A 25,107-nucleotide genomic window follows, 5' to 3' on the forward strand; every position below is an offset into this window, starting at 1 on the left:
CCTCCACCTAGTTTTAGTCAACGGACAAAACATTCAAAACTATAAAATATTATCTAAGACTTGTCATTGTCTATTTACCATTGCCACTGAATCAGTGATATATGTACACATAATTAATTATATACATGCAAGACTAAAATTATAAAGTACATATATAAGACTAAAACTGACATTCATTGTGTAATCATACGTTTTTTGATTGAGTTAAGTCTGCCAAATGATACTTTATCGTATGTTTTTCTATGTTGTGATGTTATGCTATTGTTTCAGAAAAAGGGAGAAGGTTTGGATCCATTAAAACGTTTAATCCCGCTGCAAATGTTTGCACCTGTCCTAAGTCAGGAATCTGATGTACAGTAGTTGTCGTTTGTTTATGTAATTATAATACGTATATATTAAATATATACGTGTTTCTCGTTTCTCGTTTTGTTTATATAGATTAGACCGTTGGTTTTCCCGTTTGAATGGTTTTACACTTGTAATTTTGGGGCCCTTCATAGCTTGTTGTTCGGTGTGAGCCAAGGCTCCGTTTTGAAGGCCATACTTTAACCTATAATGGTTTACTTTTTAAATTGTTATTTGGATGGAGAGTTGTCTCATTGGCACTCACACCACATCTTCCTATATCTATTCAGTCTTTACGACATCTCCATTCCCAAAGTCATTTTCAAATCTGACTTCATGGTAAAATAAGATTCCATATCTACAATCAATGAAAAGTAAATATCCCTCTAATAGACTAGCATTTAAATCACAGTTTTCTCAAATGGAAGCTAGGTCACCGTGGAACCTAGAACTAAAAAAATCGAAACAATGTATCTTAAATATTTCAAATGCATGTACATAAATAATATAAATCTCTAAAATACACCATATTGTTCCCTCTTTTATCTTCTGTTTGATACTGTATATCCAGTGGCGGATCCATAAATTTTCTTAAGTGGGGCCCCACTGACTGACCTAAGAGAGGGCTCGCTCCAGTCACGATTCAGTGATTCCCTATATAAGCAACCAAATTTTTTCTCAAAAAGCTGGGGCCCGTCCCCCCCCCCACCCCCCCCCCATCCTAAATCCGCCTCTGATATCAACCTCTAGATGTCTTTCAATTACATTCAGTTTAGTGTGGGTTGATGTTTGATTGTTGAACATGTTACAACCAGATTCCCAGCAGGGCGCAGCTTTGTAAGACCGCAGAGGTTGAACCCTGAACAGTTGGGGAAAGTATGGGCACTACATTCAAGCTTAGGTTTTGAAATAAGGGGGAAAATGTAACCTTTTCAATTTATAAAACAGGCTCAACATTATTTCTATACATGTATGAACATATTCCAAAATGTGGACACACCTTCATTAAATATTCTACTTCAATTAGTGGAGGAGATCAAATTAAAAAGTTGCAATGGTTAAATACTGGCAGTCTTTCCTGCTAAAATCTCATGTGTAGAATGTGATAGACCGTTTTGGGGTCTATATATTGTCCTTTATATTGAGGTTATTTTGACACAGCAAAATATAAAGAAAATGTAAACTATGATCTGGAAATTGAGTTCTTTTTCGCAAAATAAGCCCACTTACTCTAAACTTTAAATGCAAAAGACCTCTAAATGGCTAACAGATATTGCTATATAAAAGAATAGTCCATGATTATACATGATATTAAAGAATTCATGAAATTTAAACTGATTCTGTCAGTTGAATTTTAGTTTAAACATATTTTATTTGCAAAAGTAGCAAAAGGGATTGGACACAAGTTATAACAACATTAGAGACGTCCTCTCCCAATATAAATATAAACACAAAGTACATTAGATAATGGCGAAAAAGAAAAAAAATACAACATAGTAGTAATGCATGTAATACATACTTCAAACAAAAATTAGAAATAAAAAGAAAAAAGAAAAAAAAAAACAATATAATAAGGAATAATAATGAAACAACTAGACTGGAGTGAAAGGTTGTAAAGTAGAAATTTAGAATGTTAATTGATTGTTTTAAATCTTTGTGTTATTCTGATATAAGATTGTACGGACTCAAAAATTGCTTTGTTTTGCTGAACAGAAAGGTCACCGTCACCAGCTTATAGAAGCTCAATGGATATAGCATAACTTTCTAATTTTGAAAATAGTATTTCTCTTGCTTCGTTGTGAAGAGCGCACTCTAAAAAATAGTGTATACTATCCTCAACAGGGTGGCCACAGCTGCATGCTGGACTTGGTTTAATATTAACACAATGTAAATCTGAATTTAAAGAACTGCACATATGTCTCAAACGTGTATGAATGATATTAAGTTTTCTATCCCCACAACTAAAATAGGAAGGTGGCTATATCAATTTGGACTTCATCTTTCGTTTAAAAATATTTATGTTTTTGGACGTACGTATGTCGGGGGGAAGGCTATTCCATTCAATTCTAGTTATGTCTAGTCTATAACCGGGTACTACATAATTATTACTGTTTCGCAAATCGTAGTTAGATACTTGACCAACAAGCGGGGGCATTAAATCACAGAGATAATCAGGGGCAGTCCCATTATGTAAAGAATAGAACATATTGAGCTTTCTGGATTTTCTTCTGTCCACAAGCAATTGCCAGCCAGTTTCAAAATATATAGCTTCCCGACTAGCAAACACGGGCAACCCAGTTACTAACCGCCCTGCTTCTAACTGAACATGTTCTAAATTGTCGGCTTCTTGTTGAGTACAACCATCCCATATTAACTCACATGCATATTCCATAACGGGTCTTATAAAAGTTAAATATATACGAGCAAGATAATTTCTATTCAATACATATTTCAATTTTTTAAGAACATTTAATCTTGTGATTGTACACTTGAAAATATTTTCTATATGTGTATGGAATTTACCATTAGAATCAAAAGAAATCCCTAAGTGTTTATGACAGGAGACAAATTCTACTAATTGGTTTTGAAATTCTATTTCAATATCATCTGGGGAAGTATGGCAGGAGAATATCATAGCCTTTGTCTTATTAGGGTTAAAGTTAATAAGCCAATCTTTAGACCATACTGAAATTTGTTCTAAATCGCTGTTTAAGACATCCTCTATAATGTAAGGGTTATTGCTGGAATAAGAAAGAGATGTATCATCAGCAAACAATCGAGTTAGACTTGTCAAATTATCAGCTATGTCATTTACATAAATATGAAATAGTAGGGGACCTAATACAGAGCCTTGCGGAATGGATTAGAATGAGATAAGTTACATACATGATAGACATAAAGGTTTTTTCCAACAGTTGTGGTGTAAATTAAATTAGTTGTATTTTATGGTTGATATGTTTATGTATGTAGATCATTGGCTTTTCAACGCATTGATATTTTACAATATCGGTTATTTTTTTATTTTTCTATTGTTGGTATTTTTCAGCATACTAAAACTGTTTTAACACAACACGAGCGCAAGCTTGATAGGGTGTCCTCACACAGGGTTTCCGCTGGCGGTCGCCATTTTCCCAATTTGCGAAAAAATAATAATTGTGGCGATTAAAATTCGTCATTTGCGAAAGAATTTGGCGAAAGAAATATATAGAAAGATTTATTTTCCTCCATCTTGTTTATTTACTTTTTTTTGGAGTTTCTCGGACTTTACCTGATCAGACAATACTCGGAATTCACCTTGACCTCATTTAGATTTGGACAGAAAATCAATAATTTTACAGCTATCAACAACAAAGGACTAATTAATAAAGGTGTTGATTGAATTGTTTGGCAAAATGATATGGTTGAATGGCTTCCACTAAATGTCACATACAGAAGTTATTTACCACTTTTCAACTCACGTGTTTGAAGAACTCTTTTGACAACTCCTCTCCATGTAAAGATAGTTTAGAAAAGAAAGCTGTTGTTGTGACAATTAATGTTAAAGGCCAAGAAAAATCTTCGATTTAAAACTTTAATTATCCTTTGACTTTGATATAGGTAATTGATCAGGGAGACTACTTTAAAGTCGTTTGAGTGACACACGTGTTTCAAGCATAGTTTCACGTCTCAACTTTTTCATTTACGATGGTCAAGAAAAGAAAACTGTCGTTATGAAGAAATCTATCCAAAAGGGAACAACCCCTCGAATGTGAGTAGCCCTTCAGTGTTATGACTACACATGCAATGAGGGATCAATATCGAGTGATAAAAGCTTTTCTTTTGTTGTAAAAAACACTTATTAGTACATAAGGGCATATCAGTATTTTTCTTTTAAAGAAACTTTCCCTACGAACTACATGTATACTGGTATTACATAATCAAAACATGGCCATTAATTTTGTTAAATTCCAGGACTTAGGGAGCTACCATTTGATTTTTAGGGGGGGGGGCTAGGATGAGAATTTTTTAGCTGTAATCTCTGTCCTGCTTTTTTTTTAAAGTTTATCCTGACTTTTTTTTACCTAAATTGTCGTCCTGACTTTTTTTTTGCAAGTGTCTCATCCTGCATTTTTATTTTACTCAAAACTCCTGTCCTGCCTATTTTTTTCAAATTTCATCCTAGCCCCCCCTCCCCCCATAAATATCAAATGGTAGCTCCCTTATATCTTCTTTATTAACATCAAAAGTATAGTGGCCCCCTCATTTCTAAAAAAATGTTTAAAATACAATGACTATTTCTCCCTTTTGAGTTAATGTTTAGTTTTTATTCAATAAATGTAGACTCTGAAATAAGTTTGAGAGAATAATCATAGACACAATAGTGCAAAATCACCTTATTTAAGGGGGAAAAGGGGGGGGATGCATTCTGGAGTCACAATTTCAAATGTCATAGGATAACATACGATCTGTCCATATACATGTATGAGGGTAGTAATGGGGGTATCTTATTGAAGTATTCTTGCCAAATGAAGATTAAACAGTACTTCTTAGACATGACGATAAAATGTACACTTTTTTCCAGACGATTAAAAAATCAGCTGAATTTGACAAATCACACTATTTGTTTCCAAAAATGACCTAATGATAATTATTTGAAACATCTCTCAAATCAACGGATATTTTCACTAATCGCAGTTAAATTTTAACCAATTTGAAGCTAACAGTAGCCGAGAATGACTGTTTGATGCCCGACAGTACAGGGCATTAACTCCCTCATGTATGTACATGTTGTCAGCTTTTCTACATATGAGCTAGTGAGCCGCTATGAACTTAATGGTGAGTGAGTGCAGTTAATGAGTTAATGTTAATCAATATGTGTCCTCAGTAGCGGAAATTTCAAGGGATCTACATTGTATACGAAGAAAACCTGATCATCTGTTCATCATTCTGTTACTGGCTTTTTCACCTCCATAACTTGACTATGACATTTTTTAAAGATGAAAGCCAGCTTATTATTAACTTCTCCTCACACATATGTATAGATTATCAGATTACATGTATCTACACATGAATATCATAAAATATTTGCCAGTGAACTGTAATGAACATTTTTAGCCTGTGAGCCCAGCTAATGAGCTGAAATGAATCAAACTGTGTGCTCAGCCAGAGTTGGTGATATTTTAAGGTATTTTTGCAAAGAAAATTTCAGTGGCGGATCCAGAACTTTCCATAAAGGGGGACTCTGACTGACTCCCGTCATGCTTCAAATGATTTCATATATAATCAACTTAATTTTCCCATCTCCGGGGTCTGTCTACGCATCTGTTTATCGTTCTGCAAAATAGTACTAATACTGGCTTTTCCCCCTCCCTTATTTGGCTCTAGACAGTTGCTTATTTGTTTATCTTTCTATCACTAGGATTTTTTGACTAGAGATTTCATGCAAACAAACCTGACCTAAAAACCCATGTTCTATTGACCTTTCGGGATCCAAATGTCTATTTAAAATTTCGGGATGGAGGATTTGATATTTTTATAATTTGTGACTTCGGGATTTCATGTTTAATTTCAGGATTTTGGGATCAGGACCACTCCCATCCAATTCTTAAATAATGACTTATTTAGACTTTACCTTCTAAAACTATATAGAAATCACAACTCCGAACAGGAACAATGACACTATGTCTAATTTGCTTAGACTACTGATCAGCTTATATGCAAAGCTAAAAACCGACACATAAATAATGTAAAATAGTGATTGATTGAAAGATTGATTGCACTTTAAATGTATAATTCAGGCACGTGTTACATGAGGAGCCGGTTTGTTTACAAATAATAATGTCACGTGTAGGCGTACTGACGTCACAATTGCATTGCTCTTGCATACACTACAGTTCACTCTTACAGAACCCAAGGTTTATCATGCAAATATGTAACGTGAATGTGATTGATTATCAAATATAAATACAGAATTACTGCATGTGCACACAGTTTTAGAAGAAATTGGTTCATCAAATAGATTTTGAAACGAATAAGGTCGGGTTGACATTTCTGTCATCGGGGATAATATTAAGATAAATGGGATTAAACTGACCGTCAAATGTCTAGAAAAGCACATCTCGAGAACATTCTAATTAATAAGACATACTTACCAAAATTACTCTATATTAATAACCCCTATGTAAGTGAAATTTCACAATGATAACGATAAATAATTTCGATGATGGCGATGTTCTGGGTTATAAAATTGGCGCTTAAAATATTCATACTCCTATTGCTTTATGTAATAACATTTGTATAGCATTAAGTTTAATTAAAGTTCAGCATTTACAAAATGTGAAATGCAGAAGCATGACAATATTTTACTGATAAAGTGTGTATATATTTCTGTAAACGAAATGGCCTGTACACTTCATAAGGATTATATTTGTGATTCGGTTTATTAAAACCTTTGAACCCAGGGTCGAAGTTCAAGATATTAACATATTAACGAAATTTTTTAGCGTTGTGTAACATATTAACGGAAAATTTTAGCGTTGTGTTTACCATTGAGGCCATCTATTTTTATTGCGGGGTTTATTGGAATGTTGTTAGCAGAATCAAAACAGAAAATAATGAACACTTGATTATTTTCAGCAATACATAAATTGGATTGAGGGGATATGTATTCAAATTATTTGTAAAACTCTCCTTACTCATGTGAAGCGTGTGCTTACATCGAGGCTTGCTTTGCTTTTCATTGACACCAGAGTACTTCAACCAATCAGGGAATGTTTATTTGGGGTATTCGACCTATTGAACTCAGATTTTGGCACATTTTAATCGAAATACTTACTGATGCCATATTTTGGAATTTCCGTGACCTAAATGGTTCGCGAAAATTAATATTTTTATATATAGTATGGTAATTACTCGGAGACAGGACAATTATGTTTTTGTTATTCTGCATGTATATTTTGATTTTACTACTGTAATATATATAGACTGTCTATATAATATAGCAGTGATCGCCGTGGAGAAGAAGCTTGAAATCAATAGTTAATTATGGAACGCCATGACTGTCTTCTGATGTTGATTGTTTAATATGTTCGGTGCTTTATCCATTATATTCAGTAGTATGTATATTATGTTCAGTAGTATGTATATTATGTTCAGTAGATATCCCATTATGTTCAGTAGTTATTACATTATGTTCAGTAGTTATTACATTATGTTCAGTAGTTTTGACATTATATTCGGTGCTTTTGGTTATTATGTTCAGTAGTTTCATTATTATATGCAGTGGTATCTAAATTATGTTCGGTACTTCTGACGTTATATTTAGTACATTTTTCATTATGTTCAGTACTTTCGACATTATGTTCAGTAGATTCAATGTTATTTGCAGTTCATTATGTAATACCTTCAGTAGTCCCGGTTTCTTTATATTCAGTAGACTATTCATTATGTTCAGTAAAAGCATCGGTATTATATTCGGTTCGTTCAACGGTTGTATCATTATGATGATGTAGTAAAAGTCAATAACGGAAATTGTCGGAAAAAAACGAACGCGGATATTTTTGACGGACGTTTTATTCATGAATACCTTTACGTGATTGAATGAAAATGGAAGAAATGGAAGCAGTTTTAAATCGGTGTGGTTTACGTTCCCAAGTTGGCATTTTCCACCAGGAAAAAATAACTCCTGACTTAATTTGTAAGTTGTCGCTAAAATATTTCGCATATTTAAGTATGAACTACAGGAGAAAAATAATGGAATGAAGAAAAGCTTGTGTACATTCCAGCAGCATTATTAGGACTAAGAATTATAACCAGTTTTTCATTCCCTAAAGAGGCACTGAAATCCCTGCTTGAAATCGATTTAACTGTTATGGAAATTCGTGAGATATTTGGTGTATCGGAGAGTACAATATATCGGAATATGAAAATGTATAATTTGAGTAAACTTGAATTTTCTAACATTTCTGACAAGGATTTAGATGCTGTTATTGCAAAACAGGTAGTGGAATTTCCTTGCTATGGAGTGATTCTTCTAAAGCAGATATTAGCCCAACAAAACATTAAGGTTTGTTCCAAAACCCCAGTCCTATATTGAATATTTTTAAGCACTAGTATGTTCCTGATCCATTTCCAGGCTTGACGATGTGGATATGATAATTACCGACATTTAAAATAGATCTGAAAATCACGATATCTGATACGATCAACATTGATTTAGTTGGAATTGTTGACATTATCAATATATTAAAATCAAATAAAGATCTGGTACAGATATTATTAGCCATAGTATGCTTAAAATGTGTTCTGAAAGAAGCAAGATCGCTTCATTAATCAAATACTGATTGACTTATGTTATTGTTGGACTATCAATGCATTTGAATGGGGACATGTAGTTGGAACCCCCTCTCCTTTTTTGACCTTGGTTAGGACCCCCTTTTTAAAATGGCTGGATCCGCCCCTGATCTTTTTTTGATAATTCTAGGTCAGAATTTTCGTTGCTTTGGATGAGTTGTCATCTATAATTTCACATGACCTGAATAATTTCAAGTAGGGGGTTAAAATTTAAAGTGCCCCTCCCCCTTGTATTTTGATAGTGAAGTTAACCCCCGGGTAGACCTCTGTTTGCCGCCTGTGTGTGGGTCATATTACAACATAATTAAGATGCGGAAAGTTCGGATTAGGCGGTTTCCCAAATTGCATAGATTTCGGAACACGTTACATCATATTTGAATATATTATACCAAATGGTCAAAATTAATCATTCATGTGATTTGTTCTGGGATGTTTGCAAAATTTCAATGGAAGCAAGTTCTAGGCATGGAAGAAAGACCATTCACAATTTGTTTCACATTTGTTTTTTTCTCTCTTTTAATTACCTAATACATGTAGTATATTAACCTTTCAAATGTAGAATTCATAAGATAAAAAAGTACCCTGTGGAACCCCCCCTTTTGTGCTCGCAATTTCTAACCCTCGTATTAAGCTTTTCCATTCCAACTAAAATTTAAAAAAATGCTTTTTAACCGATCTATTTATGTACCGGATCGGCAACTTTATCATTTATTTAATCAGAAAATCTACAATGCCATTATAAACATGTTGTTTGCTAGGAGTCTCTCCCTCCCCCAACCCAAGAAGAAGGAAATAGCCTTGCTCCAAGATACTATTTTCCTGTATCACATGGAGCTTGAATTAGAATAAATACGTAGTATGGAAAAAGTAACTACAGTTCGAAACACAAAGTCCGAAGGCACCTATCAGAATAAAAAGAAGGTTTGTTTTGGCAAAGCTGCCGAGGTAAGGCTCTCTATGTAAATATACATGAAATATTTGACACTTTCCTTGTCTGTTCTATGAATAAACACCCTATCTCTAACATGCTAAGAAAATTCCGGTAAACCACCTACGGCACCCATTAGTAGTTAACGATTTGATTTCTTTCAAATAGTTAATGTATGCATGACCTGTATGTTCGTGTCGCCTAAAACACGGCCATATACCACTGAAATGGTCAATGTAAAAACAAAGATTTCTGCGTATGATTGCCAATGAGACAACTCTTCACACTGAGTGATCAAAATGACACAGAAATTAACAACTATAGGTCACCTTACGGCCTTCAACAATGAACACAGCCCATACTGCAATTCAGCTATAAAACAATTAAAACGAATTAACTAATGCCGTATTAGTGATGAAAAACAAATATGTAACACACCAACAAACGACAACCAATGAATTACAGGCTCCTGGTTGAAGACAGACACATTATCATATATACAGAATATACGACGCTGATAGACATGTTAGCGGGATCTCAACCCTAACATGAGATTGTGATGTAAAAGTACAACACAAGTAAGAACGTAATAACGAACTTTAATCAAATTACTGAAGTACTGAACATCGGCGGGATGACCGCATCGTCAAGCCGGGAAAGGGACCAGGAACATACTAGTGTTTAAAAATATTCAATTTAGGACTGGGGTTTTGGAATAAACCTTAATGTTTTGTTGGGCGAATATCTGCTTTAGAAGAATCACTCCACAGCAAGGAAATTCCACTACCTGTTTTGCAATAACAGCATCTAAATCCTCGTCAGAAATGTTAGAAAATTCAAGTTTACTCAAATTATACATTTTCATATTCCGATAAATTGTACTCTCCGATACACTAAACATCTCACTAATTTCCATAACAGTTAAGTGATCTTAAATCGATTTCAAGCAAGGATTCCAGTGCTTCTTTGGGAATGAAAAACTTGTTATAATTCTTAGTCAAAATATTGCTGCTGAAATGTACACAAGCTATTCTTCATTCCATTATTTTTCTCCTGTCGTTCATACCTAAATATGCGAAATATTGTAGCGACAACTTACAAATTAAGTCAGGAGTTATTTTTTCCTGGTGGAAAATGCCAACTTGGGAACGTAAACCACACCGATTTAAAACTGCTTTTATTTCTTCCATTTTCATTCAATCACACGTAAAGGTATTCATGAATAAAACGTCCGCCAAAAATATCCGCGTTCGTTTTTTTCCGACAATTTCCGTTATTGACTTCCCGACTTTCACTACATCATCATAATGATACAACCACTGAACATACAGTTGAACGAACCGAATATAATACCGATGCTTTTACTGAACATAATGAATAATCTACTGAATATAAAGAAACCGGGACTACTGAAGGTATTACATAATGTACTGCAAATAATATTGAATCTACTGAACATAATGTCAAAAGTACTGAACATAATGAAAAATGTACTGAATAGAAAGTCAGAAGTACCGAACATAATTTAGATACCCCTGCATATAATAATGAAACTACTGAACATAATAATCAAAGCACCGAATATAATGTCAAAACTACTGAACATAATGTAATAACTACTGAACATAATGTAATAACTACTGAACATAATGTAATAACTACTGAACATAATGGGATATCTACTGAACATAATATACATACTACTGAACATTATACTACTGAATATAATGGATAAAGCACCGAACATATTAAACAATCAACATCAGAAGACAGTCATGGCGTTCCATAGTTAATAGCAAAACACTTTTTTATAATATACATATGTTCATAGTATACAGCAGGGACTTTCTATACTAAGTATAAAAAGTCAATGTTTACAGAAACGCGAAAAATCATGGAATTTTACAGAGAAAAAAATAACGGACTTTGGAAAAAAGGTAGAAGACTTACAATAATTGTCCTGTCTCAAAGTACCTTTGACTTTTGATACCTTTTCTGAAATTCTCCAGACATAAAATATTTTAAAAAAATTCATCCTACTACAGTTTAGTTACTCACATTCATGCAAGTTATAAATGCCCGCGATTGCGCTAGTGTGTTCTAGTATTACCTTAAGTTAGGACAGAGTGAAGCAGTCCACGGTTTTAAGAAAACTGAAACTTGTGTAAACTTTAGTTTATTGAAGGTTACATTTCCTGTGGTAAAACATCCTGGTACTCGGTTGAGTTAGAGCAACAGAAATCAAACATATTATCGGTGATATTTGAGGTGAAAGTTTACTGTTTTTCAATGATTTTGTCGTGTATGAAAAATATGAAGCAATTAGTTTTCCCAAAACAATTGTACCTTAATCTAAAAGCCTGATTTTACTTCTTTACGTTGCTCTTACTTGACATGGTACCGGGATGTTCTACCTCAGAGAAGGCAACCTGTCGAAAAATATAAACTTTGAAGTCAAAAGTTGGTAATATGAAAATGGTCTAAAGATCCTGCTACACATCCTTACAGATAAACAGAGCAGAATATATACAGTGTAATTTATAAGTACGTCTGAGTCAGTGACAACTCTACAACAGATGTATCCATCGGATCGCCATCAATGATGGTGATACATGGCTGTGTACATAATGTATATACAACTCGTCTAAACATCAACCCAACAATGTTAGATCTGTAAATTTGCTTTCGCAAATTTTTGGTTAATTTAGACACATTGCAATTACAGCGTGTACAGTCAGTACTCAGTCTTTATATAAATTGTGTACAAGTTGTATTTTTGTACCAGTTATAATTATTTTGTTATCCGCCTTCTTTCACTAGTATAGGCGATTCAGTTATCCACCCTTTTCACTGGGTGATTCAATAATCAACCAGCTTGAACTATTCACTATTCACTCGAAAATTAACATTGGCAGAAATTCATTGTATAGATTTTGTTCATTCTATATTCTAAATCTGCAAAATAAAAAAAATCGATGTTGTAGACAAGTGCCATGTCGTGTATCATGACAACTTATGATAACAAACGGATAATCTAAAATTGAGACATTGTGATTGTTTTATTCAAAATATATATGTTAAAAGATTGGTAAAAGGCTGGAAACTGATCATAACTTACAGACAACTTATATCAGCTGTAACAACATCATTAACATTTATAGTTAAAGAATAACAGTAAAAAAAACAAAAATTGTTTTACATGCATCTCATCCCATTTAAACAATTATAATACATGTATACAAATAGAACAAACACACTAAGCACCACAATAACTTTTACAAATAATGTGCTCAGAAATACAAATAAACTGTGCTTTAATCATTATGAAAATAGAGTAACTATACAAATATATCATAAGGTAGTATAAAACTAAGAGTGCAGTAGTTCTAATCACCTGCAAGAATGACAAATGTGATGCTACCAAATATTCTTCAGGTATTACATTTAATATTATTTCATAATGAGTTTTTTTAATTGTGTCTTTGCTATTTAACTATTAATTACAAAATTATGGCCTTGTCGACAAATGAGTTATATTTTTTTTAAATAAGACAAGTGCCTTGTAAATTGCATCCTGTTTAATATCTTACCTTATGCTGTATATAAGATAATACAAATGAAAAAACTATTTGATTTTTTCTATGCTGACTATAATACGTGAAATATAATACTTGACATTTTAACAATATAAACATTGTAAGTTTATCAATATTTTTAAGCAAATCTTATTTTCATTTCATGAACGAGACTGCTATTTCACATTATAGTTTCTAATATAGACATATAAAAAGAATATTTTAGAACAGATCAAATTGGTATTCCAATCATTAAAAAAGAGCTACAAATTTATTTGAAAATAACACACGTCATGATTTCAGCAACAACAAATTAGAGGCTTTAAAGAATGTGTCGCTCACATTGGTCTATGTGCAATTTCAACAAAGTACACTCTCCAACATTGTAGATGAGAATAAAATTCATGATAGAAATCTCTGTTGTGTTGATCTTGTATTGCTGATCATCTATTCTAATCTCCTTTAGTTTTTTCCTCATTAAAGGGTTATCACTCCTATAAAGTGTGATAATCTTCTAACTTTATAAGCAAAGTTTGGCTTGTTAGTAGAAATTGACTTGCTGGTCATATTTGTAATATAAAGTGTCGTTTTATCCATTATTATTTTTATCATGTAAGGCAAAAGGCAAAACAAATGTTTAAAATGATCTTTAAAGGACGATTTCCTCCATAAGAATCTAAATTCTAGATCTTGTCCTGGCTGATCATGATTGCCTATTTGAGTATCTATCAATCTATTGTAATTGTTAAGATATCATTATTAAAAAAAATATTGGTAAACATCGTCATCAAAGGGCAATAACTGTAATAAGAAGTCGGCTGGCAATTTCGACCATGAGAACTTATTTTTTTTTAACTTGTCTTGCTTATAATTTCTTTGCGATTTAAAGTGTCTCTTTATCTCTTTATCTCTTATAGTTTTCAATATAGTAGGCAAAAATTTAAAAAAAAGTGGCAATAAGAAGTCGTTTGACAGCAATGACGTATATGGACAATTACAATGGTTGTACCTTGTAGATTTTCTCTACTTTTAACGGTTTTTAAAATAACAGAACAAAAACTTGCATTTCCCCCCTATTTTAAGCCATGCCTGCCCATATTGATTCACAGTCCGGGTAATCAGGCATATTTTAAAACTATAGATAATCCAATAATGATTGTGGCCAAGTTTGGTTAAATTTTGCCTAGTTAGAGGAGAAGATTTTGTAAAAGTAAACGACAGACGATGGACGCCAAGTGATAAGTAAGCTCAATTGGTCTTTAAAGTCATGTGAGCTAAAATAAATTTACAAATGCTGAAAATGAAATAAAGAAAATGTATTTAAAAATCACAATTATGTTAATGTTCAAAACATTCATAGTACTTCTTATTGGACAGAATTTTGTAAAACGTCTTCCAACTTATTGAGCTTGTTATATGGGTTACATGGCGGTACAGTTGTCACCATCTTTGACATCTTAGATTCCTTCTTGAAATCGGAAGTGTTTGGAGAAATAGGTAAAGATCTGAAAATGAAGAAGAAATAACATAAGTACAAACAGAATATATGAGTTGTTTTCTGCTTTTTGGTCGGGTTGTTGTCTCTTTGACACATTCGCAGTTTATATTCCCAATTATATGTTACATGCTAAAAACACTGCATGATATTTTCGTTGATACAGCCAGTATGCAATACTTGAAAATATTAGGCAGTAAGGTCAAAGAGAAAATTTATAAATTGCCGATAATTAAAAATATACTTTTTTTATACGTCCGTTTACGGGACGTATTATGGGATATCGCTGACCGTCCGTCTGTCCGTCGTACCGTCGTACCGTCCATCGTCAATATGTCGGACATTAACTCAAAAACGCTTTAACAAATATGCATGAAACGTTGGTAAATTGTTTTTATCTATGAACGTGAGCTCCATTTCGTTTTTTATTATATATATATTTCGGATTCAACGTTTCAGAATTTGTAAGGGTTCTGCGGGACCCAGTGTCTCGCATACTTTATGAATCTAAAAAATATTTTAAGAACTTTAACTGCAGACTGTATGTAATGTTAACTGGAAGAAAAAACTAATTCCATAAAAAAGTATCGGAAAAAACAGGATTTTTTTTTAAAAATCTTCTAGATACCAGCTTTTGGTCATAATGTAGGAATGTACGATCGCTATGTCTCGCCATTACGACAAAAGCCGAAGGCTCGACAATAAGGGAGGAGGGGGATTTTCCAGTTCTCGGACAATTACTCAAAAATGTGTAAGGGTTCCGCGGAATCCAGTGTCTCGCCTACTTTTGCTGTGAGTCCAAGTTTGGTAAAAATCCAGGATAATTTATGAATTTAATAAATGTTTTTAAACTTTAAATGCAGACTGTATGTAATGGTAACCCCCGGGAAGAAAATCTAAGTCCATTGAAAAGTAAAATACGCAAATATCTTTTTACAAAATTTACTTCTGGATACTATCTTATGATCATAAACAAGCTTCGGTCCAAGTTTGGTAGAAATCCAGTATAAGAAAGTTATTAAAATTTCAAAAACTTTAACCACAGAGTGAATATTTGTGGACGTCGACGACGACGACGGAATGTAGGATCGCTTAGTCTCGCTTTTTCTACTAAATTCGAAGGCTCGACAAAAATGATTTAAGTGTGTTTTTATGAACCTTTGGTAAATTGTTTATATCGTTTATTGTAAGCTCTGTTTTGATTTTTGAATTTAACGTTTCCGAGTTATAAGATTTTATTCATAAAATGGGTGCTTTTCAAGTTTTTTGACAATATCCTTAAAGTGCTTAGAGCAGTTTTCATTAAACTTTGATAATCGATTTATATCTATTAAGATAAACCTCCTTAAGTTTTTTTTATATTATAAATTTCTAATATAACATTGAGAAAATAATGAACTTTATTTGTTTATAGTCTGACAACAGGTTTACTCAGTATTGCACACCAGCACAGTATATTGCACATCAGCACAGTATATTGCACAACAGCACAGTATATTGCACATCAGCACAGTATATTGCACAACAGCACAGTATATTGCACTCAGCACAGTATATTGCACAACAGCACAGTATATTGCACATCAGCACAGTATATTGCACAACAGCACAGTATATTGCACAACAGCAAGAAATATAAATTCAATTCATATAACCAATTTCAAGTTCTTTGACTACATTTATTCAGAAACCTATAATATGTCAAACATTTGATAACAATCCAAATTCAGACCTGAATCAATCTTGAATGTCGTGTCCAATTTTGTCTCACCAGCTCAGGGTTTTTCTTATATGTTTTAGTGTAAATACGTTTTAACTTAGGCTAATATCATGACCGATGGCCGATAAAGAGGGTTACTTGATAACTGTATTAAAGACATTTTTACATCAGAGGCCCCTGAGGGGCCTCGGGTGTATTGCCATCGCCTACTTTTCAAAGATCTTCAAAGATCAAAGAAATGCATATATAATTGATCATAATTAGTGTTGGGAAAATAACCGACATTATGAACCCGCGGACATTAAAGTGCTGAATAAAATTCCTTGTCGCTTCTTCTAAATTCATGTTTTCAATGGATACTAAGATTTTTTTGATTTTTTTAAATGCAAATTATTATATGAAAATGTTTTGTCGTCAGAATTATTCGTATAATAATCAAACGATCTTCAATATCAATGATATACCGAAAAATTGTTGTTGCGGATGAATATCACGAATGCATATTCATCAAGTGAGCAAGAGCGAGAGAGAGAAAACCAATTCACGCAATTACACACAGAAAGGTAATTATATTTCAATTATTTGATTAACAGGTCGAGAACTCTAGATTTTCTGACGTCAGAATATATTTGCATAGTAATTTCCAAAACACAAGGCCAATATGGCCTTGAAAACTGACCAATCGACTCAATGAACTACAATGCATTGTGGGCTACTACGACTAAACTACTACTTAAAACACGTGGAATAAGTGGGAAAACAGTCAACTAATATATTGTCTGGGACTCTTATTACCAAAGTTTTTATTCTGCAAATATGTTTAATGTAAAATATATAACGTAATCTTCAATTTGCATGCTCAGATTAAAAAAAATATTGTTTAATGGCTTCACGATTCGACTTTCTTTTTCGCCTTGCAAAAGTAGTTGAACCGGTTTTGTGCATTGTTATGAATTGAACCTGCATTAATTTCACGACATGACGCAGTGAAATATTCAATGAAGTGACCACTGTCCAGTAAGAAAATCATTTGAGCTCTTTTAAACTTGTATAATGTCATTCCAAAATCATTTCTGCCTAGAAAAACACGAAAACTTTCATTGAAACACTTCTTTCTGTACTGAATGTGTATTTTTCTTTATCGGGACCTGAACTAATAATAAGAACATCATAATATTCAGTATGCCAAAAATAAGTGTTATGAAAGCGGCAGGGGCGGATCCTGCCATTTTAAAAAGGGGGATCCTTACCCTGGACAAAAGGAGAGGGGGTTACAACTACATGTCCCCATCGAAATGCACCGATCGTCCAAAAAATAGGGGTCCATCCCCCGTAACCCCCGCCCCCTGGATCCGCCACTGAGCGGGTACGGTATATAGCTCAAAATATTTTTTTGTTTGTTTAATCCATCGATAATATCCGTTTGTTGCTAATTTTATCACAAAATATACATCAGAGGTTTTTTATCGTTCGACTGCTGTCCTGTTGACATATGTAAAATATCTCCAATATTAAAAGTTTCTGGATCATAGTGGGTGCCATATTCCTTTTTTTTCTTTCTAAAACGTGCGTTACATATAGAAATAAGAAGATGAGGTATAAGTGCCAAATGAGACATTTTTCCAACAAAGACATAATTTAGGAAAGTAAGCAGTCATAGGTTCAATGCTGAAAAGTAAGCTATTAATGACCCAAAATATTACTTGTGCAAAACAATCCAAACAAAAAAAAAACCAAAAAAACAAACCGGCCAAATTAAATTTATAAAAGAACAAGAAATCTATCCCATCAAAAAAAAATGTATTGTATAGGAGCCTGTATTTCAGTGGTTGTCGTTTGTTTATATGTTACATATTTATTTTTCGTTCATTTTTTTTATATAATTAAGGCCGTTTGTTTTCTCGTTTGAATTGTTTTACATTGTCATATCGGGGCCATTTTTAGCTGACTATGCGGTATTGGCTTTGCTCATTGTTGAAGGCCACACGGTGGTCTATAAATGTTAATTGCTGTGTCATTTTGGTCCCTTGTGGACAGATGTCTCATTGGAAATCATACCACATCTTTTTTATTATAGATCCAACGCTGCAATTTTCACAAACATATAAAATTTTCCACCTTGTCGCACATACATATGGATTAAATCATTACAGCTTATTTCCTAATGCATGTAGAGCAAAACTTTGGTTAGCTTGCTTGCTTTGTTTGTATATTGTACAAAATATAAAATATACAAGTTAAACTATGCCTATATATATATACTGTTTAAAGATGTCAATCATATTTTCAAAGCTTTTATAAACAACTATACAAACAAAGCAAACAAGCCAACCAAAGTTTTACTTTACAGGTATAAGAAATCAGCTGTAATGATTTTATTCAGTTTGGCAAATGTCCGAGCCCGTTAAAAAACGAACAAACTGAAACTACAGTTGCTGAATTCACTATCTTCAAAACAAAGGGAACAGTTTGGAAGTTCCATATACTGAAATGTGACCAAAAAAAAATACTTATAGATTTTGTTAACACTGCCATGTTACGTAAATACTTCTTGGGCCTTTTTTACGAACACAAAATTCAAGGATCCCACATTTGCCTTTAATTATCTATACGAACATTGCTGTACTCGTGAATATCAGCACCGGCTGTTATCGACGGCTTATTTTACACTAGTTAGTAAGTTTGTCTCATAGGTAACTGTGTTTCTTCGCTGTTGTTTCGTTGCTGTCTGGTGGACAAATACATTAAACCTCTGTGCCCTCATCAAACGTGTTCATGGCTATATATCGGGTAGTTAAAACCCTTTTTTCTTCGCATAGAAACAACTCTTCGTTAATCTGAGCATGGAAGTAATACTTTATATCACGAACTATAAAAGAGGATAGCCAAAATGAAAAACTAAGCGAAATTGTGAATCCCGCATTGCACGAAAAATTGTGTTGTATTTCAGTAAATAACACGTGTTCTTGGTTGATTGTAAACACGTAGTAGTCCATCATGCATTGTGACTCATTTAGTGGATTGGTCAAAAACCTAGGTAAAAATAAATTGCGTCACATGTAAATAAACAATAACATGTGCGAGAATATAAGTATGCTAATTTATGCATTTCCATATAAGGTAGTGGTCCTGACCTGATTAAGAGTAACGTCGTTAAACCGTTTGTAGCATAATTGTCTATAATATTAACGTAGCAAAATCAGGAATATTTAATCTGACACAATATTAAAATATTTGTTCAGGCCGCGTCCCCCGCAGCCATTTTGAAAATACCAGCAGATTGGGTAGGAGTAACAAGAACCTGCAAGGCCCTTAAAGATAAGGTTACTTTCTTCATATTCTTTAATGCAACTATTTGTTTTTTTTAAAAAGATCGCAACAATTTTTGAAGTTAAATTTCTTTTCTTCGTAAATAACAAGTAGATTGATCACTTGGACACACACGTGGAACTACTTTCTGTTTTTTAAGGTTTTTTTTCGGATTTTCGCTCCTTCTCCGACTTGGTTACTTGCATTAGTATATTTGAATAATTATGTCCCTTGACTAGAAAAAAAGGGGATTTTGTTGATGAATTTGTAAGCAATTCTTATATATAATTATTGGTTGAAATAATTGTATTTTATGTAATATTCAGAGATTCTTCGACTTCTTATTCTTCCAAAAGAGATGGATTATTTTTGAGTGTGAATTATGACTCTTGCTCTCTCGTAAAAGCAAAAGTCTTATTTTAGTCTCAGAATTTGGGTAAATCACATTTACTGAATTACAATTAGTGGCGTTGTCCGTACCATTTACTAGCCTCTAGATATATTAAGAGAATCCTTACAGGTGTAGAGGTATAAATATAGATTAACTGTCATGTTTTTTAAGTCTTCCTTGTAGTATTGTATAATTTTGGACCATAAAATACATGTCACATGTACATGTATTGCCAAAATTATTAAGTTGTGTAACCATATCAATGTAAAATTTTAGGTATTTGAATTAGACATTTGTTGGTATCATGTCCATTTGCGCCCAATATACTTTCGCACCCTACACGTTCGCACCTCGCACGTTGGCACCCAAGGTCCGTTTGCACTCTACACGTTCACGCCCAATTTTAATTCAAATTCCAGTTGAATTATTGGAAAATCATGATTGTTGTTTTTAATTGCTTTGATGTAAATATTGAATGTAGATTCAGATTCAGATTCAATATTTTATTATAGTCTCACCACATACAAACATAAAATGAGATTCACATACATAGATTTAAAACATTAAAACATTTGCATTGCATGTACCAATCTTAAAAAGATTTATGAGAGACTTTTAAGATATACTATATACATATAAACATATTTTTACACATTTAGAATTAAAAATTCTGACACAATATACATTTTTACTAAATGATATTAAAACATTTGTTTCTTTAAAAACTAGTGAAATAGAATACTATTTCTTCTTAATAAAATGCTGTTGCAGGTTTTGGCAACTATAGCAGCAACATTGTCATTACTAAATAAAAATATAAATTTTTCATTATCTGATAAAAGGTTAAAATGTTCATTAAAATGTAAAGCTTCATGTATCATGATTTGTCTTAGATCCACATATAATGGGCATTTTAAAATGACATGCATTTCATCTTCAACAATAGAGCTACAGTTAAAACATGTCCTCTCGTGGACTTCTTTCTTTTCATATCTTCCAGTTTCTAGTTTTAGTGGAGCTACCCCACATCTAAATTTAGCAAATGAACTTCTGTTCTTTAAAGATATAATATTTTGCAAATAATTTTCAGTACAATAGTTATTTTTAAACAATTTGTAAGTTCTTAATTTACTTCCCTCTGCATATGCAGCAACTCTTGTACACCAGTTTGATTTAAAATTATCAAATACATCCTCCTCAATTTGTTTAATACAATTTTTGTTTAATACATTTGATTCAAAATTACAATATTGCTCATAATTATACAATTTTAACATTTCTATAACTCTAAAACTCCAGTTTTTAATTCTGGTATTACACTTTCGTATAGACCACTTAAAAATTTTAAAATTTATCCTGTGTGGGTCCATTATGGAACACCTAGCCCAATGTCTCAAGACACTTGACCATTGTTTAACGCATGGAGGTTTCCAGCCCATATCACCAGCTATGGCATCATTTGGTGTATATTTGCCAACACCCATGAAAAATCTCATGGCCCTGTTTTGGACTGCATTTATGCAGGAAAAGTCTCTTGTTCCCCAAATACCTGCGCCATAACTAATAACTGACCATACCATTGTATCATACAGTTTAGAAAAAATTTTGTGCTGGAAACCACCATGCATTTTACTCTTTACAATTAATAATCCTAATGCTCTACTGGCTGACTTCGCTACTGCCTTAGCCATTAACTGATAATCTAAATATTCAGTAAGTAATAAGCCTAAATATTGATAACATTTTACACATTCTATATTATTACCACCAATAGAAAAAATACATTTAGTTTGTAGAACAGCTGGATTTCTAAAATGCATGATCTTAGATTTATTTATATTAACTGTCAGCTCATTATTGAGACACCATGTATTAAGCACATTCAACATTTTTTGTAAATCTTCTTCATTCTCTGCCATTAAAATAACATCATCAGCATATAACAATATAGCTAATTTTTCATCATCTATGTTAATACCAATATTCAAAGCATTAATGTCATCAACCAAATTATTTATATATATATTAAACATTATAGATGATAAAACACAACCTTGTTTCAATCCAGAATCAACATTAAACCAGTCAGTCATATTACCATTAATACGTACACTACATTCTACATTAGAGTATAAAGCTTTTAAAGAATACATAAACTTTGAACTTATACCTAGATTTTCTAGTTTTTTGAACAAAAAAACTCTATTAATTGAGTCATATGCTTTCTTAAAGTCTATAAAAGCTACATATGTTGATAATTTACACTTTTTCCTGGTTTCTATTATTGATGTTATAGTGCTTATATGATCAATTGTACTTTTGCCTTTCATAAAACCGTTTTGCTCGTCGTTAATTATCTCCCTTTCATCTAACCATTTGACTAATCTTTCATTTAAAATACTACAATACATCTTGTATGTGAATGGAGCTAGAGTTATGCCCCTATAAGATAAGGGGTCTCTAGGATCTGATGTAGAACATTTTGGTATTGGGGTTATAATTCCCTTATTCCATATATTTGGTACATTACCAGAACTGAAACATAAGTTAAATAATTTATGTAAAATAGAAATAATAGAGATATTTTTACAAAACTCAGCTTGAATAAGGTCAATTCCTGCACTTTTACAATTTTTTGCATTCATTACAACTTTATGAACCTCATCAATAGTAATTTCCTTATCTAAATCAATACAAATAATATTTTCTTTAAGAATACAATTATCAACCTTATTATAATAAGGTATTTATAGCTTGGTATGAGTAAAAGATTGAATATTTTAAATACAAAACACAAAAGATAATTGTTTTAACAGCTTAATAGGTCCCTTTGATCTGAAACAATGAAATTTATAATAAAATATAGCAATACACTATCATACAAACCAAAACATGATAAAATTTATTCAACGCTCAAAAAACCCGTAGTCGAACAGAATCTCACTTCATTTTGAAACAAGTCAATGAAACAAAGTTATAGGCAATACACTAAACAAAACATGATTAAGTGTTATTCAGCACAAAATAAAACGTTGACAGAATCCCACTTTAATTAGAAAGGAATAATTTTTTTTTTTAACAATACACTCTCAAAAACATGTTTTAGATTTATTCAACACATAAAAAATGCTGTCTCGCTTTATTTTGAGACAATGATATCAATTACACTTTTAAGAATACTACTTGTCAAAACTTGATTACAAAGTTATTAAACACAAAACCAATTAAAATTGGGCGCGAACATGTAGGGTTCGAACGGACTTTGGGTGCGAACATGTGGGGTGCGAAAGTGAAAGGGGCGAACATGAGTGGGTGCGAACATGAATGGGCGCGAACGGACCCGGATTCACATTTGTTCACGCATACATGAGTACTTGAGCAAATACAATCAGTTAACTGTCACTACGAGCACCCATGAGATCTTAAATTGAGCAAATATGATCACTTACATTTATGAGTAAAATTTGTGCTAGATCTACTCAATTGAGTTAGATATATCAATTTTGAGACTAATCGAAATGATTATTTGAGCACACATGTGGCTATTTACACTAATGAGAGCGATATTGGGATTCTGCATGAGTAAACTTAGCAAATCTTTATAGAGACAGACCTATGAGCGCTATACCCTGCATATGACTGCAAGAGATATTTTAAAGTTTTCTGGAACCCCAGATTAAAAGTTGAACTGCAACATTGCAAAGGGTTCTGCAGTGATCAGGAAGGACGTGCGCCCTGCGCCTACAGCGCATATTCACCAGAAATGGCGCATAGAGTGACAAATGTAAGCGCCCACGTGGCGCACGATATTTTTCACATCGTTTCGAAACGTTTAGATATCGTCAAATAGTTTTCCGATCGTGTTCCGTGCCGCCATGTGTGTGTACACAACTGTATAATGTTCCTCCAATCATAGGAGCACCTATATATTTTAGGACGTCTCGGGTGTTTTCTTATGGTAATAGAACCATGCGGTTTAACTGATAACCCCAAAAAACGCAATTAACCATCATTCATGATATAATTCTTTATAAACAACTTTACATTTGTGAAATTTGGCTATTACAGTTGAGATTTAACTCTAATAATAATCTTTTAATTTAGTTTAGCTTGCTATTATTTCGAGTGAAAACCCCTGAAGCCTTTTTATGAATATAGTTTTTGTCTCCATAAAAGGCGCTTAACTGTCCTTGTCATTTTTTGGTCTTTGGCTCGTTTTGACATTTTGTAAACATGACTTCAGCGAATTATTGTTTTGTTCTATCAATTAATGGTACTCTCTACTGTTATTCTTGTCATCTTGATGAAGTAATAATAATAATACAAGAAATGCAGAGAACGTTCCTGAAATGACCTCTAATACGGAACGTCTGGAATGAGTATGGTATCGACGAAGACCCAAATTTAATGTTAAAAAAAACATGAACATGAACAAGCCAAGGCAACAGTAACAGTTTAAACATTGTAAATAAAGGTTTATCTTTAATATTGTCCGTTTTGGAAGAAGTAATTGTATATTCATTGGAATTACAGAATCACAGGAACAATATTATTTAAAATCATAAAGGTAAACTTGTACCAACACCTCTTTTCCAAAACATGATTATTACAATTTGTCTGTTTTAATATGATTGTCTTAAACCTCTTTATCATAGTTCAGTGAGCATTGGTGAGTGACTATATAGCTACTCGAAGAATTGTTTGCTATGTTGATTCTCTATTATAAGTTCTAATATGACGTGCTTCTTTCGCTTTGTAAACAACACTGTGTGAAAATTCTCGATATATCTATACTTAGCGCAAACTCAGAGATATACATAATAATGGATGTTACAATATACCTCCCACGTAAATCCACATGTATTTGAACCTACATTGCAAACGCTTTGCCAAATTTATTGTATTACTAATTTTAATTAAACAAAAAACATTACAGAACTTTTATTCTTATTCAGATGCATAAAAAAAAGAATTAATGTATTGCAACTAGTTTTGTTTATTTCCTAAATATAG

General features: G+C 32.7%; 1 protein-coding gene across 2 annotated transcripts in view; it reads right to left on the reverse strand.

Annotated features, from left to right (window-relative positions):
• Positions 1-12,644: 12,644 nt before the first annotated feature.
• LOC134708032 (protein SPMIP7-like) overlaps positions 12,645-25,107 on the reverse strand; it is a 73,212-nt gene continuing 60,749 nt past the window's right edge. For both annotated transcript variants that reach the window (XM_063568276.1, XM_063568279.1), the window contains one exon: positions 12,645-14,684. In XM_063568276.1, coding sequence (XP_063424346.1) covers positions 14,546-14,684 — 139 coding nt within the window. In that variant the 3' untranslated portion in view covers positions 12,645-14,545. The remainder of the gene's footprint in view (positions 14,685-25,107) is intronic.

This window comes from Mytilus trossulus, chromosome 2, assembly GCF_036588685.1.
Source record: "Mytilus trossulus isolate FHL-02 chromosome 2, PNRI_Mtr1.1.1.hap1, whole genome shotgun sequence".
Classification (NCBI taxonomy): Eukaryota; Metazoa; Mollusca; class Bivalvia; order Mytilida; family Mytilidae; genus Mytilus; species Mytilus trossulus.